We start from the raw sequence: 17,185 nt of genomic DNA, 5'->3' as shown, positions 1-17,185 counted from the left end.
TATAACGTGGTTTGCATCCTCAAAGTTAGCATATTACCATATTGCCTTTTACTAACAATAATCCTTTGCATTCCTTGTATTACAGCTGACCTTAGTTAGCCTTGTTGTTAGCCTTGCCACCACAGCCAGTCTGACTAATCGATGACATTAGAGTCACCAAAAAGGCTTTATAGTTGGTCAGCTGACATTTGAAGCAGGTGCATTGTATTTCATGCTGAGAGGAGAAAGCCTGTTGTGCTGTGCTGTCTCTCTCTATATAAACTTATCTCATTGCCACGATTTAGTATGATGAGCCTCAATTTAGCATGTTGGGCCACAATTTATTATCTCGAAGCCACAATTTAGCACGATTTATTATCTCGTGACCAGAATTTCGTATGTTGAGCCTCGACTTAGTGCGCATGATTGAACAGTTTTTTCTCATTATGGCCTTTCCAGGCTTCGCATCTCCAGGCTCATTTCTTCATCGCTGTCAGCTTTCTGAAGCATCTCTAGGGCCTCGCTTACTAATTTGACACTAAATTTGGTCCATGAAGCAGTCGCAGCCCACTGCTCACGAAACCGGGTGTAACTCAGGGGCTGATTCTGATGAATCAACAAAAGTTAAAATACTTAATCACAAAGGTTACAGCGTCTGCATGCTCTGTGCATCATTCACACACGAGGGAGCAGTCTTTGATGTAGCCTCATATACAGTTTAAATGTTTTACCGTTTTTAATACGTACCATATCAACCTCCGAAATGGCATCCAGGCTTTCAACCTGAACATCCACTCCGACGGGGACAGCCGGACCTGAAAAACACATCATAGTTCACAAAGATGTCATCTGCAGCGGTGCAGCCATGACTGTTATTTCAATGTACAGCAGCAGACAGTAATAATACAGACGCAGTCCAGGACTGTGTGGATTATCTCTGTGTGTGGAGGTCGTGACTCCTCTTTATTCCCACTGTTTCACTTCAAACAAAGACTTCTGCTCTCTTTCACCCAAATCCACATAAAAGCAATTGTTTGCAGACTTTCCTAAAAACAAAGTCAGTGAGGTTGAGTGCACTGATACAAAATCACATTATAGTGCTGCATGGTTTTTATTCTTTATACCTTTATTTTGTCATGGATAAAGATTTTCTACTTTTGAAAAAAATGAAAAAACAAGAACACGTAGCATTTTGGGAATTTTCAAAACAATATTACATAGAACTAATCCATGATCAGATGAATACCCGGATGGTGTACTCCGAACAGTCTACAAACGGACACTTTTCACCGTTAACGGTTGCCGTCAGGGCTCCGGAGCTGAAACTGAGGGACCGCTGGACTTGAGTATTTTCAAACTGCAGTGTCTGAAGAAGCTGCATCTGTTGCAGAATATGTTTAATTAGCGGCTTGTTGATGTGGGGAAGTTCAAAACTACCAGTATCTTTCCAACTTTACCAAAGTAGTTTTTCCTCTTATCAAATTTGCTGTATTGTTACCGTGCGACGCTCACGTGATGCTATATATATATATATATATAACTCTAACTCATATATATATATCAGACATTGTTTTACCCTCGAGTTTCCTAAGGTGTGTACTATGAAGCAGGTTCAACATGCCCAGGATATGTTTCCATTATCTGGCTCAACGAACGAGGTCGCACTAAACAGTCTCAAGAAGCTGGTTAACAACTCGATATTTCAACTCAGGGTTTCTTGATCCAGCAACAAGAGCGTTCACATAAAACAGGTGTTTTCAGCATCTGACCAATCACACACATGGACAAGTGTTCTGACAGCAGAGAAACATATTTCATAGACAAGGAATAAGCTAGAAAAATATGAAAAAGTTAAACACATATTTCCAGCTGCAGCTGCTGAATGATGGAAGGATGTGTTGGTAAAAAAAAAAAAAAAATCAAATAAATCACTGGCTGTTACCATAAAGTGCCCAGAAAGATCTAACTCTAACTACTTGCGTGTTTCATTTAGTTATTCTTTGATGTGTTTTTATTCAGCTTCAGTCTTATTATTTCAGAAGTGACTGAGAAAATAAGAAATAAATATTAAAAACATAACGATGACTTGGCTTGATGACATATACGTACTATTATATGTTTTTATCTGAAATCTTGAACATAACCTTCTCCGGAGCAGGTTAGCGCTGCAGCATCAGTTACCATGGTGATGTATCCCGGTAAGAAGTAAACAAGCTTCATAGTCCTATAAAGTTTAACCTGAAGTGACCTCGATGACGTAGTGCAGACCTCTGGTGCCTGTCTGGAATCTAGTTTTGCCTCAGAGGAAACTGCAGCTGTGTTTATATTTTTACAAAGTACCACATTACTGCTGGACAGAAGAACCAGAGTGTTTATTGAGTGTGTTGAACAGAGGGTATGAAAACACGTTGATTTCTCTGTAAAATAATCAAAGCTGCAGACGTGCAGGGTGATGGACTCAAATGGTATAATTATTTCCGGTGAATGTAAAATGGCAGTATGTGATTTGAGACCACACTACTAGAAGTTCCTGTAGTACACGAGTCCCAGTAGCATCTCTACTGAACATGTGTGTGTGCTGAGGGAGCCATATCATTTGGAAAATAGCCACAGATTCAGACTCATGAAAACATAAACCTACAGACTGGCAGCGTGGTAAATAACTACGGACGCATGGCTCAGACATAATCCTGTGAGTTATGTCATCTTTCCAAGCCAGCGCTAGACACTCCTCCCCCCTCTAAATTTAGATGAGGGTATAGATGTGTGCTGTGGCTTGGTGTCTGGACATCGTGCACCCTCCCATCCTTAAATAGAGACAGCTGCCTGCAGGATGGATGATTCAGAAGAGGAACGTCCTTACCGCCGAATCCTGGTCGCATTGTGAAGTCGTGGTCATCGATTCTGAGCAGCTGCTCCGACTTGGTCGCCCAGGATTTAGTGATATCTGGGCTCCTCTTGAACATGCTGATGGGAAACGACAAAGCCAGAGTTCACTTCTGAACTGGTACATAGAAAATTAAAGGTCTCTGAGAAAAATGAACACTTTTATTAATTATACTTATTATACTATAAGACGATGGCAGCCACCACTAAATATGATCCTCCGATGGAAAAGACAAGCGAATGAAACGAGTCTTACAAATTTGACATGAGTGCAAAGCAACCTTCACCTTCATGCTTGCAACTTGTCAACATTTTTAAAATTTTTTATCTCAGATTCTTGGTGCAAAAGTAGATCAATAAGTTCCCAGTATCTCCCCCTACATCTAGTAAAATCTAAATCTATCAATCAATTTTAAATGAGACTTCTGTAAAAGTTTTGTCAAAATTCAGCAGATGTGTTCAAAAGATTCTAGCTAGTAGGATGTACAGATAATTTCTTTTTGGTTTGTTTTTTGAAGTTTGTTATGTGAAATGTAAATTTCTTGTCAAAAGCCAGGCACACTTTAATTTATCATCGCTACATTTTATGCATTGACTGAGTCCTGATGGTGCAAACCAAGTTTTGTGGCAAACGGTGAAGTCGATAACAAGATGCACTGATTGACCTCCTTCCAAACACAGTCTGAACATATCTACCAAGATTGATGATGACTGGACTAAACCATTAACGAGTTAGAGCCACATTTGCGCGAAGCCCCCCCCCTTCCAAATCTTATTGGTCAATAGCTCAAAACCCCATAAGATATCAACATACTTTAAAATTTGGTACAAAACGATGGGATGAGATGTCAAAAATGTGTTTCAAATGGTAAAAATTCCATCATGGTGGACTTCTTTGATCTGAGAGGTTGTTTTGTGGAGCACAGTGATCTGAAACTGTGAGTCAAACGTCACATTAATCTGACTTGAAGACGAAGAAACGTGGCTTTTCAAAAATGTCATTTTTAGGCCCAAATCATAGCGCAAAAATCTAGCTTTCTGTGGAAGGTAGTGAACATAATTTCCAGTAATTACGCCAACTTTCATGTTTCCAGCTCATTTCGTCTCACAGCAGTTTGAGCTGCATCAGAGGACAACAGGACCAGAGAGATTACAGCGACTCGAGCAACGCTGCTTGAATGAGGACAAAAACACGAAGCCCTCTTCTCGTGACACGAGCAACACTGCTCGAATTCCTAATCACCGAATGAGGAATAAAACAGCGTTGCCCAGGCAACGTGACAGGCCCGTGCTGATGGAAACAACAGTGAATGAGTAATTCACTGTTCATCCGACAACACTTTTATTAAAAGAGCATCTGTGACATCACGAGGAGTATTCAGTAATAAGATCAGTTTATCAATTATTTTAATTAAATTCATAATCAATATCACAAAAATATCTGTAATGTAATTCTTTCAGCAACAATAACCGTGTTGTGAAAATCTGACATTGTGACACAGCTGAAGTCACCCCCATCCTGCAGGCTGCCACATGTTCAATCAGCACTGATGAACAGGAGTGCACGAGTGCATCGTGCACATAGCTCGACACCTTCCAGTTCTCGCACAGCAGATTATACAGTTATACATGGGCCTGTTCTGTTCTGCACCTATTAAGTGGTTAACCAATAAAACCTTAAACCACGTGTTGTACACCTGGTGGTGTTTCAGTAGTTTAATTTGGATCATTGAAGCTTGTTGTCATCTTACTGAGTTTATGCAACGCCGGCAAATAATCTTATGAATTTCCTAATTCTAAAGGATAAGAATGGATTATATTAAGCTTAGTAAAATACACTGACACGGCCCGTCCTTGTCTCCGGATACTGACGACTATCGTGTGATTAAAATGTTTTAATCTCCACTATTAGATTCTTCTGTCTCGCCTGTGTTATCGCTCTAATTGGAGGACATCATACCTTCCAATCTGGCGATTGGAGCCTTCAGCTGGAGATATTTCTTGTTTCCATCTGAAAGGGAAGAAATATTTTGTGATTTTAAATGAGCATCATGCAATGTTGGATGTCAGCACCGAAGCCACCGGATCAACTGGGTAAATGTTGGAAGAACTGTTCAAGTGAGAGAAAAAAACTATATTTTTAAAGATTTTGTGTCTGTGGCACGATGGTATTATTCACTTTTTAAAATTTTTTTTTAACATAAACAGCTAAAAAAACAACCATGTATTCCCAATGCGAAAACAAATATTAAATACAGTTTTTATTCATAAATCTAACATTGTCGTGAGCACTCGAATAAGGCAGGACAGGAGTGTCTGCTTTAAATTCAACCGGCCTCACCATTACAATTTAAATTTTTATAACCAAAAACAAGAAGTCTCACTAAAATGGCTGCTAATCTCTCCCTCCAGTGATCAACCTCGAGCAGCTAACTGCATGGCAGTGGAGTGCAGGGTGAAGCGTCCTTTCAAGATGTTGGACGTCAGCACTATTAGCCAGGCTGCAATGAAACATGCATATTCATGGTCCCCAGAGGATGAAGTCTGGTGTTCTGCTTTCACTCCTGATGGATAAGTTTGTATTTAATAGCAACCTATAGTGACAACATCACACAAAATATCAGATGTGCACATAAGATAATAATATTCAAACGGCTGACTGTACTGTAGGAGGAAGAGGATGGATAGGAGACACTTAAGGGAAAAATAAAATGTCTTTTTATCTTTATCACATGGCCAAAGTGTGATTCCAGCAAAAATTTACATTTTTACTTCCGCCTAATAAAAACAGTAAAAAAGAGAGTAAAGTAAAAAGGAGTTCTTAAAACATCGTGATCACACGGACGGACGTGATGCCTCCGACTGCAGCTGTTAGGAATAACACTGATGTTATTGAATCGATTCTTAAATGTCCATTTCAGTGTTGGCAGCACTAGTTTTAACCCTTTGAAACTGGCACCAGCTGTGTTTTCCTAACAGATCCAGTCTGGTTCTGGTCCGAGGTCCTCCAGGGTTGCAGGAGTCGATGGTCCCATGACCGGCCCTCAGCAGATCCCTCTCAGGAGGCAGGTTAAAGTATTACCCCCCATAATAATCCAGGGTCTAACATTATATTTAGATTTACCCTTGTCCTGCCATGGCAGATGTTGGAGAACAGAATATTACTGGAGACGACTCTTTACAAGCAGATGGCTCGACCACTAACAGCGCTTTTACCTTATTTAACTCATCCGCGGAGATTACGCTAAAACTGAGAAATCATTAAAAGCTTGTAAACGAGGATTGAAGAGGTGAAAGAGCAAATGAGCTGTCAGAGCAACATCGGGTTGGATTCAGGGCGTTTGAAACTGAACTCAACATAAAAATACTGAATTGATTTCACTGCCGCGTGCCAGGATACAGTATGTTGAACTGGACAGGACAGAACATACAACATACACTGGGTGTCAGTCAAACGCTGGCCAGCCCAAACAAAATGAACTAAACCTGTCTGTTGCTTCTCGTAAACATCTGAAGTTGTAGAAAATAATGTGTATTTCAGATGTTTTTTTTTTATCAGTTCTCTCAAACCAGGATTTAAAACATCTCGATATTCATGTATTGATGTGATGTGCACGGAGCAGAAAAATGTAGAACTCTAATGAGTAATCAGTTCCTGATTTTTGTTTGGAGCAGTGGACCGGGTGCATCTGCCATCTTTTTACGCACCTGAAAGTTGAGCATTTCCAGAGTTTGACACCAAAATTCAATGTTTCTCTGCTCACGGCCACTGCTCACTAAAATGGGTGTAACTCAGGAACTGATGATGATCAAGTGACAAAACTTGAACCAGTTACTCATCAGGGTTATAACTTCGTCTTGCTCCGTGCACGCCATGCTGCTGTGCTCCGTTTACGTGCACGAGCAGCAGTCCAGGAACTTATTGATCTACCTTCTCGTACTTTGTCCTTATTTAAAAAAATCTAATCAAAGCCAGACTGATGATAATGTCTTGAAGGTGTAGTGTTCTTTTCCATTTTACTTTTCTGACAAAAACACTCAAATATTTATCAGCGAGAGAAATTTTGTTTCCAGTGTCACTGATCACATGAACCTGCATGACAACATGTTGAAAATAATCATCGTCTGTCAGTGAAGCATGAACCATTCAGGTCAACTAATCTGTGTCTAATCTGCTGAGAAGACTTCGAACTGAACGTTAAAACAATGCAAAGATGTTTTACATTACGGGTCGACTGAAACTGGTATTTAATTTCTGCTAAATGTTTACAAAGCCACAACAATACAAATACTCTGGAAGCCCATTAACACACTCAGATTACAGGTTATGTAATTAGAGTAAGTGATTGTCGACCAGGCACATGTTATATTTTGTTGCTGTCAGCTAAAAAGAGAGCTTTGATTACAAAGCAGGTAGCTCTGTTCAGAAAACACACAGGAAGCAGGTATGCAGGGGTCGGAGCATTGTTAAAGGAATAAAATGTCTGTTGATCATATCTATTTTTACATTATATTACATTTCATTTAGCTGACGCTTTTATCCAAAGCAACTTACAATAAGTGCATTTCAACCATAAGGGTACAAACCCAGAACAACAGGAATCAAGAAAATACAATTTCTTCAGTAAGTGCCATTTTAAGTGCTACTAAAGTTCTACTGTTCAAGGTAAAGTCTGAAGAGGTGTGTTTTTAGTTTGCTGCGGAAGATGTACAGAGTTTCCGCTGTCCTGATGTTGGTGGGGAGCTCATTCTACCATTTAGGAGCCAAGACAGCAAACAGTCATGATTTTGTAGAGTATTTAGCTTGCAGCGAGGGAGCAACAAGCTGATTGGTAGAAGCAGAGCGGAGGGAGCGGGCTGGGATGTAGGGTTTGACCATGTCCTGGATGTAGACTGGACCCGATATGTTCGCAGCACGGTATGCAAGTACCAATGTTTTGAAACGGATGTGGGCAGCTACTGGTAACCAGCGAAGGGAGCGGAGGAGCGGAGTAGTGTGAGTGAATTTCGGGAGGTTAAAGACCAGTTGAGCTGCTGCATTCTGGATGAGCTGCAGAGGTCGGATGGTACTAACAGGTAGACCTGCCAGGAGGGAGTTACAGTAGTCCAGACGTGAGATGACCAGAGCCTGGACCAGAACCTGCACCTCCTTCTGAGTGAGAAGAGGGCCTATTCTCCTGATGTTGTGCAGCATGTATCTACAGGAACGTGTTGTTGCAGTGATGTTGGCAGTAAGAGAGAGTTGACTGTCAAGTGTCTCTGAGGTTCTTAGCAGTCAGGGCCGGGGATAACAGAGTTGGTGAAGGTAGTAGTCAGGTCGAGGGTGGGAGAGTCTTTCCCTGGAAGGAAGAGCAGTTCGGTCTTGTGGAGGTTGATTTTCAGGTGGTGTGAGGACATCCACTGAGAGATGTCAGTCAGACAGGCAGAGATTCATGCTGCTACCTGTGTTTCAGATCAGGGAAAAGAGAGGATTAGTTGGGTGTCATCAGCATAGCTGTGGTAGGAAAAGCCATGCGAGTGAATGACAGAGCCGAGAGAGTTGGTGTACAGAGAGAAGAGGAGGGGACCCAGGACGGAGCCTTGAGGGACACCAGTAGTGAGAGGACACGGTTCAGACACAGATCCTCTCCAAGTTACCCGGTAGGTGCGGTCGTTGAGGTAAGATGAGAACAGGGAGAGAGCAGAGCCTGAGACACCGAGGTCCTGAAGGGAAGAAAGAAGGATCTGGTGGTTCACTGTCAAATGCAGCAGAAAGGTCAAGAAGGATCAGGACAGAGGAGAGAGAGGCTGCTCTAGCAGTGTGAAGTTGCTCAGAGACAGCAAGGAGGGCAGTCTCTGTTGAGTGGCCTGCCTTGAAACCAGACTGGTGAGGGTCAAGAAGGTTATTATGGTGGAGATAGGAGGAGAGTTGATTGAAGATAGCTCGTTCGAGAGTTTTGGAAAGAAAGGGAAGAAGAGAGACGGGTCTGTAGTTTACTTCAGCCGGGTTGGGGGGGGGGGGGGGGGGTTCAGGAGAGGGTCCATTCTTGCCTCCTTCAGAGAGTTCGGGAAACAGCCAGTTGACAGAGAAGTGTTGATGAGATGGGAGAGAAAAGGAAGAAGGTCAGGAGCAATAGACTGGAGAATGTGAGATGGGATGGCGTCAAGGGGGCAGGTGGTTGGGCGGGCGGAGGTTACCAAAGTAAGAACTTGATTGGGAAACGGGGGTGAAAGAGGAAAGCGAAGGGGATGAAGATGAAGATGATGGACATGTAGTTATAGAAGCTGGGTTTGAAAATGAGGAGCGTATGTCATCTATATTTTCAGTAAAGTAGTTGACAAAGTGGCTTGGTAGAAGGATGGAGGGAGGAGGGGGGAGAGGAAACGAAGATGGAGAATAGCTTTTTGGGGTTGGAAAAAGAGGATTGAATTCTAGTTAGGTAAAAGGAGCTTTTGGCTGCAGAGATAGAGGCAAAGAAAGAGGAGAGGAGAGATTGATAAGTGAGCAGGTCGTCAGGGTGGTTAGATTTTCTCCATTTCCTTTCTGCCGCTCTCATAGTGGCTCTCGGCACACACCGAGTCAGACAACCACGGAGCTGGGGAAGACTTGCGGGCCTGTCGTAATGTAAGAGGACAGAGAATCAAGAGAGGAAGACAGAGTAGAAAGTAGAGTGTCTGTGGCAGAGTTAGGATGCATGAGTGAGAAAGAGTCAGTTGAAGGGAGGGCAGATAAAACAGAGCAGGCCAGAGAGGAGGGAGAGAGGGAGCGAATGTTGCGACTGACAGATACAGAGTCTGTTGATGTGGGAGGGTTGTCAGTTTGAGAGAGTGGGAGAGTGTAAGAGATAAAGAAGTGGAGTTACAGTGAGGTTAGATGTGGAGCAGTTTCTGGTGAAAATATAGTCCAGGTGGTTACCAGCTTTGTGAGTAGGAGGGGAAGGACTGAGTGAGAGAGCAAAGGAAGACAGTAAGAGTAAAAGGTCAGATGACTTCTCAGTCTAGATGTTAAAGTCACCCAGAAGGCCATTTTCTGGGAAATTTGACAGGAGGACGTCTAATTCGTTTAAGAAATCTCCCAAAGGACCTGGAGGACGGTAGAGAACAACAATGTTTAATTGTACCGGATGAGTAACTGTCACAGCATGAAACTCAAAAGACAGTGAGGTAGGAAGTGGAAGTGAGTAAAGAGAAAACCGCCATTTGGGGGAGATGAGTAAACCTGTACCACCAACCCTACCAGTGGGTCTGGGGGTGTGGCTGAAGGAGAAGGCAGAGGAGAGAGCAGCAGGGGAGGATGTGCTGTCCAGTGTGATACAGGTCTCAGTGAGAGCAAGGAAGTCAAGCAATTGCTGGATAGCAAAGCCGGAGATGAAGTCTGTCTTGCGGGCAGCTGACTGGCAGTTCCAGAGTCCTCCTGTGACGAGGTGTTGGGTATGAGTGGAACGGGTGGGATAGATAACAGAGGAAAGGTGACGGTATTGGTGTGAACGAGTGTGAGGCCTATAGTATCTACGAGTAGATATACGCACAGGTATGGAAAGTACACACATTCTCAGATGGCAGTAGTACTACACAGCTATACTCAGCCTCCCCCCTGTGACTCCAACGAAAGACTCCTCAGTCTTTATCCTCCGAGTCTTCATACGACGAGTCCTCGCTGATGCTGAAGCTGACGCTTCAAACACTTCCTGGTTTTATAACAGGGTTGACTACAGCTGGTCAGACCACACCCCTTGGTCGTTAGACCTCCCGTCACCGGGTGTTACAAATGGGCGGCAATCGAAACTCACCACTGATTACTAAAAAAAGAAAACTTTCACAACAGTCCCTAGATGTTGTCCCTACTTCTTTTGGAGAGAGTCTTTTTTACCTCAAACTGGTGGAAAGTCAAATACAACTCAGGCCTTTGTAGAATTGGAAATAAAAAGACCAACAGTTTAACTCTAAACTTGTTCTCAAAGACTCACAGTTACTTGAGTGAAAACAAGAACCCAATCACAAACAATTCCAGCTACCAAAAAACAGGCAAGCTTTAGCAGTCAAGATAGCGTAAAACAGCAGATGCAATAGTAAACTTTAGCAGAGAAGCGTATTTAAAGATTCTACTTTGCCTTAGTTCAAGTGATCCGGCTGTATGCAGTCCTCCAAAAGTCAAAAATGCATACATTTGTATATTTGTATTGTAAACAATTTCACAATATATCAGAACAGGAATATGTGTTATTTCATTAGAATTTCAGCAATCTTCCACTCAAGTTTATCAATTAATCCAAGACCTAAACTTAGTTATAAATCATTTGAGAGTCTGACTCTTTGTCTCTCACACCCAAACTGGAAAGCACAGAAACCGATTCTATTTGTTGTTGTTTATCGCCCACCTGGTCCTTATTCAGAGTTTCTAGCTGAATTCTCTGACTTTTTATCAGATTTAGTGCTGAGTTCAGATAAAGTGATGATAGTGGGAGACTTTAACATTCATGTTGACGTGGACAACGACAGCCTCAGTTCTACTTTTAGCTTATTATTAGATTTTATAGGCTTTTCTCAGAATGTAAATAAACCCCGTCACTGTGGTAACCACGCCCTCCATCCGGTTCTGTCATATAGCATGGAAACTGAAAATGTAATTGTATTTCCTCAAAACCCTGTTTTGTCGGACCACTTCTTATTAACATTTGAAGTTACAATAATGGACTACACAGCATATGGGAATAAATCCCACTACAGTAGATGTCTGTCAGATAATGACGTGGCCAAGTTTAAGGAAGCTGTTACATGCTTATCCTCTTCGATGCTGTGTATTAAAGCAGTGGAAGGCATCTATGTTGATCTTAGTCCCACACAAGTGGATCATCTGGTAGAAAACACTGCAGTATCTCTGCACAACTCTAGATGATGTCGCCCCTCTGAAGAAGAGAGTAATGAACCAGAGGAAGTTGTCTCCGTGGTACAACTCAGAACTACGCTCTGCCAGGCAGCGACTAGAAAGCTGGAAAGGAAATGGAGTTCCACTAATTTAGAAGAATTTCACCTGGCCTGGAAGGATAGTCTAATATTATATAAGAAAGCTCTTCGTAAGGCCAGGACTTTATATTATTCATCATTAATAGAGGACAACAAGAACAACCCCAGGTTTTTTTTCAGCACTGTAGCAGGCTGACAAAGAGTCACAGTTCTGTTGAGCCCTATATTCCTTCAGCTCTCAGCAGTAATGACTTCATCAACTTCTTTACCAATAAAATTCTCACTGTTAGGGAGAGAATCGGGCCGACCCTTCCTGCCACCATCACTGATGTGATGTTAAGCACAGCAGCCCTGAAAGCAACTGTAGGACCAGATGTAAACTTGGAAAATTTCTCTCCTGTTGAGCTCTCTGAGTTAACTAGAATTATTTCTTCATCTGGATCCTCTAGCTGTCTGTTAGATCCCATCCCAACTAAACTTTTTAAGGAAGTCTTCCCTTTAATTAATACTTCCATATTAGATAAGATCAACCTATCTATTGTAGCTGGCTATGTACCGCAGGCTTTTAAAGTGGCTGTAATTAAACCTTTACTTAAAAAGCCGACTCTTGATCAGCTGTTTTAGGAAACTACAGACCAATTTACAACCTGACGTTTATTTCTAAAATCCTTGAAAAGGTTATTGCAAATCAACTTTTTGATCATTTACAAAAGAATGATCTGTTTGAGGATTTTCAGTCAGGCTTTAGAGTTCATCATAGCACAGAAACAGCTCTGGTGAAAGTTACTAACGACCTTTTGTTAGCCTCAGATAATGGACTCGTCTCTGTACTTGTTCTTCTGGACCTCACTGCTGCTTTTGATACGATTGATCATACGATCACATTACAGAGATTAGAAGACCAAGGATTAAAAGAACTGCATTAGACTGGTTCAAATCCTACTTATCAGATAGATTCCAGTTTGTCCATGTCAACAATGAGTCTTCCAGACAAACAAGAGTTAGTTATGGAGTTCCACAAGGCTCAGTGTTAGGCCCGATACTTTTTACTTTGTACATGCTTCCATTAGGAGATGTCATCAGGAAGCACTGCATCAACTTCCATTGTTATGCAGATGACACGCAGCTATATCTTTCTATAAAACCAGATGAAACTAATCAGTTAGTAAAACTAACTTCTGCAGCAAGAGTACTGACGGGATTTAGCAAGAGAGATCATATTTCTCCAGTTTTAGCTTCTCTTCACTGGCTTCCTGTGAAATCAAGAATATAATTAAAAATTCTCTTGATGACTTACAAAGCTCTACATGACCAGGCTCCATCATATATTAGAGATCTTATAGAACCATATAATCCTAGCAGAGCACTTCGCTCTCAGTATGCTGGTCTACTTGTGGTTCCGAGAGTTTCCAGAAGTAGAATGGGAGGCGGGGCTTCAGTTTTCAGGCTCCTCCCCTGTGGAACCAGCTCCCAGCTTGTGTTCAAGGGGCAGAAACCCTATCTAGCTTTAAGATTAGACTCAAAACGTTCCTTTTTGATAAAGCTTATAGTTAGGGCTGGCTCAGGTAGACCTGAACCATCCTTTAGTTATGCTGTTATAGGCCGAGGTTGCTGGGGGACCTTGTTACATGCCGAGCTTCTTTTCTTTCCTCCTACTCTTTAACTGACTCATACCTCACCATCTTTTTCTCTCCCATAGTTTTTGCTTATTATCTGTTGTCTCCATTCAGTTCCCGCGCTCGCGTAGTTTCTCTTCTTTTGCAGATGTCCCGTCATGGACCTGCATGTCTCTTCTTTGCGCTTGTCGTCTCCACCAACAGTTCTTCTCTTGTATCTCTATGCTGTCCTTTTCTCTCTATGCTCTCCTCTCACACCAACTGGTCGAGGCAGATGCTCCGCCCACCTCTGATCCTGGTTCTGTCGGAAGTATCTTCCTGTTAAGAGGGAGTTTTTTTTCCCTCTGTTGGAGGTTTTTCTCCCTTAAAGAGGAGTTTTTTCCCTCCTGGCTTATGTGGGAATTGTTGAATTGTTGGGTTTCTCTGTATAATATTGTAAAGTCTTGCTGTAAGGAATTTAATGTGTTCAGTGCCATGAAATAACCTAAGTTGTGATTTGGTGCGAAATAAATTAAATTAAATTAAATTGATTTGATTTGAATTTAATTTATTAATTTAAATGAAAAGGACCTCGAAATGTAGTTGAAGCACCTTTTCTATTATCAGACCTCCTCCATATATCCTTTACAACATTTTCAGTTTTAAGTAAGTAATAAATTGTCTGATGTTTTGTTTTTTTCACATGAAAACTAACTTATTAAGATTTGAATATTCTAAAACTGACATCCACAAAAATTCATTTAAAAACGTGAACTGAAGGACTCCCTTTTTCCATCTGGTATGAACATGCGATAAATACGGGGATAAGTCATCTCTGGAATGATGTCTGATCGATAACTCTGCATTTACACCTGTTAATAAGTAAGTTCTTATTATGTTGATGTCAGTGTGCAGATGGTTTCAGGAGGCTCACTGGTCCACAAACATCCATTGCCTTCCCTCCATAGAGGACCTTGTCCCAGATGAAGGACGATCCTGCTGTATGAGATTTATTTTTTCCAGCGCCAAGCTAACGTGACTGCTGCTGCTAATCAATTCTGTCTGGATTACTAGCGTGAGATGAAGTTGTCATGTTTTTCCTGTAGATTGTGGCCACACTGTTCTGACCGGGTCACCACCTGATGTATTGACTGATGGGATCGAGTGGACATCTCCATCTGAAATAATTCCCCTTACCCAGATATGTAATCCAGATACAGATCACATATTAATGAATTCAAGATTTATTCCAAATCCTTTCTCAGTTTTTCACACTTTCACACCCCCCTTGTGTATTAAAACCAACCATCAACCAACATCGTCCTCACCCATTGGTTTGTGAACATTATGAAGCCTCCAGTTCAGATTCTGTCCGTCACCATCTTGCTAGTTCGGAGCAGTTTGGAGCAGGAAGTGACCATATTTGGACGAGCTGGGGGAGGAGCCAGCGGTGGATCTGACTGATCTGATTGGAAACCTGATGATACTACATCCCGCCCACCGATAGCTGTAACCTGACTGCACCAAAGATCTGTCAATCAAACAGACACGCCCCCAAAAACAGGTCTTTTTTAAACTTATTTTCTAATGAATGAGGGATTATTTTCAGATGGACCTCCAGAAAACTAATAAGAAGGAGTGACTTTAGCTAACAACACCGAGATAACTGATGGACACATTTTATTCACTTTGTATTTGATGAGAGAAGTTGAATGGAAGTCTATGGAGCTGGAAGCTTTTTGGAGCCAATCTCCAGTGGCACTCGGTGGTATTGCAGTTTAAGGCACTTCTGCATCGGCCTAATTTTTCAGACCCGGAAACGATGAACACTTTTGTATTCAGTCTGTGACCACACCACAATAGTCTCTTTTCCCCCTTCAACTCTGCACATACATCAATCTGCATAGTGAAGTTTAACCAATCCATGAACAATGCCAAAATTACTTTACTCAAATGGAAAAGGATTCTAATAATTAGAATGAGCATATGCATAATTTTAACAACATATATTAAAAAGTTGAATATATGGCTATTACATTTAAAACCTAACAAAACTGGAGCCACAGTTAAATTTGCCCTCAGAGCCTTCTCTTCTGCATGTCTAAAACTCCTGTTGAAAATATCTGTATATCTGTCTTTCATAACAAATATCAATATTTCAGCTGTTATTATTTGTAAAAAGTCGCTTTATGAGGCCACTATCAAACTGATGCAATCCCTAAATCTGAATAAATAAGATTACATCATCACAACAGAAGCCTGAGTAATAAAAGATGGAAAATCCCTTTGCTTTCAAATTCCAACCAAATGCAAGTGACAAGTGCTAATTTCATAAATGAGCTCTGAAGACTGATCAGAAGTCAGATTTAATATGAGAAAATCCCACAAAGGCAGTAAAGAGGGAGAACTATTGGAAAAATGACAAAAAGACCTTTATACTGCATCTGGTGATTTCCAACAGCAAATAAATTGTTTGGATTAAGATGATTTTGTCAAACCACCATGTTTAAAGTCAAGAACAATATTTCAAACTTAAGTGAAAACATGCTTGAAGTTCAGGATGTAAAAAGGACATTTATAGAGACTCTTAAATGATCAATGAAAAGACAAATGAGAACTGAATGAAAGTGTTGTTGCAGTGAAGGCAGGCTGCAGAATGAACCATGTACATCTTATTATAGACCTGCAACACCATCCTGCACTGTGATGGAGCAGCAATAACAGGCATGTTGTAGATACATCAGAATCAAGCAGAACTACAGCAGGACATCTGAACCAACAACAAAACAAAATGGAATAACCACGTGAATCCTCATGAAAAGTTTAAACATTTATACAAATATATATATTTGAATTTATGACTACTGGAGAAACACAACCTGCTAGTAATGAGTTCATTATTGATGAAGCCTTATTAAAAGTGGATCTTGAGTTGAGATTGTTTTGTGAAGTGCAGTTTCCAAAGTCAAAAATACAAAGTGAAGATCAGATTTTATCTTTTTCTGACTCTTGTTTAAGAACATTGGAGTGAAAATTCCCGCATACATTAAATTATATAGCTCAAACCCAATCAAAGTGGAAATTTTTGACACGATTAAATTATTCAGAATGATAAATGTTCATCTTTACGCACGCGCGTAAAGATGAACAGTTATCATTCGTGCCGGTTGGAGGTGCACCCAGCCTCTTTGTGGTTCCGGACTGACCTGTGTCTGTAGGGCTGCAGAGTTTGTCCCTCCGGACGCTTTTGTCCGGACACACCGACCGTCCACAGCAGCAGACTGAGCAGCATCACGTCCGTGTGCATAGTGTCCACGGTACCTCTCCACGAGCATCAGACCTGCCAGCCGCTCCAGATGCTCTCTGCGTGCAGGACGTACATTCCGCTGCTGCCTCGCGCTGTAAACATAGTGAGAATCTATACATGGATGCCACCGTATTTAATCTCACAGAGGAGGGGGAAGCAATTCCGCGTAAACCTACAAATCCTGCGTGTCAGATGGGTAGGATTTTCTCTACGGGAGCTCGGTGGAGTCTGAGCCTGGTTGGATGAGTCCCCCTCCTCCACAAGGCCAGGTGAGAGCTGAGCAGGTGTCCGGGACGCAGGACCTGATCTCCATGCTCCATTTCTAATGTCTGAAATAGTGAATATTCACAAGTGGATGAAGAAAAACAACAACTGGTTTTTGTTTTAGTTCCTTCCAGGTGTACGTATATGATGGGTACTTTTTAAATCCTGAAGATGTATAATTTCATAAATGTCTCACTAAAACATGATGCTA

At 41.5% G+C, this 17,185-nt stretch overlaps 1 protein-coding gene across 1 annotated transcript in view; it reads right to left on the bottom strand.

The window, feature by feature from the left end:
• Positions 1-16,710, bottom strand: part of LOC138205514 (gamma-aminobutyric acid receptor subunit rho-1-like) — a 30,626-nt gene extending 13,916 nt beyond the window's left edge. The window contains exons 1-5 of the mRNA XM_069161527.1: positions 16,610-16,710; positions 12,603-12,647; positions 8,483-8,491; positions 2,843-2,946; positions 727-794 (exon numbers count right to left, since the gene is read on the bottom strand). Coding sequence (XP_069017628.1) covers positions 727-794; positions 2,843-2,946; positions 8,483-8,491; positions 12,603-12,647; positions 16,610-16,710 — 327 coding nt within the window. The remainder of the gene's footprint in view (positions 1-726; positions 795-2,842; positions 2,947-8,482; positions 8,492-12,602; positions 12,648-16,609) is intronic.
• Between the last annotated feature and the right edge of the window lie 475 nt (positions 16,711-17,185).

Source organism: Embiotoca jacksoni, unplaced genomic scaffold (genome assembly GCF_022577435.1).
Source record: "Embiotoca jacksoni isolate LCO1_2020_lvr unplaced genomic scaffold, fEmbJac1.0.p SCAF_29, whole genome shotgun sequence".
NCBI classification, from domain to species: domain Eukaryota; kingdom Metazoa; phylum Chordata; class Actinopteri; family Embiotocidae; genus Embiotoca; species Embiotoca jacksoni.
Note: the sequence above shows the minus strand (reverse complement) of the source record. Positions and strands in the feature narration are given on the sequence as shown.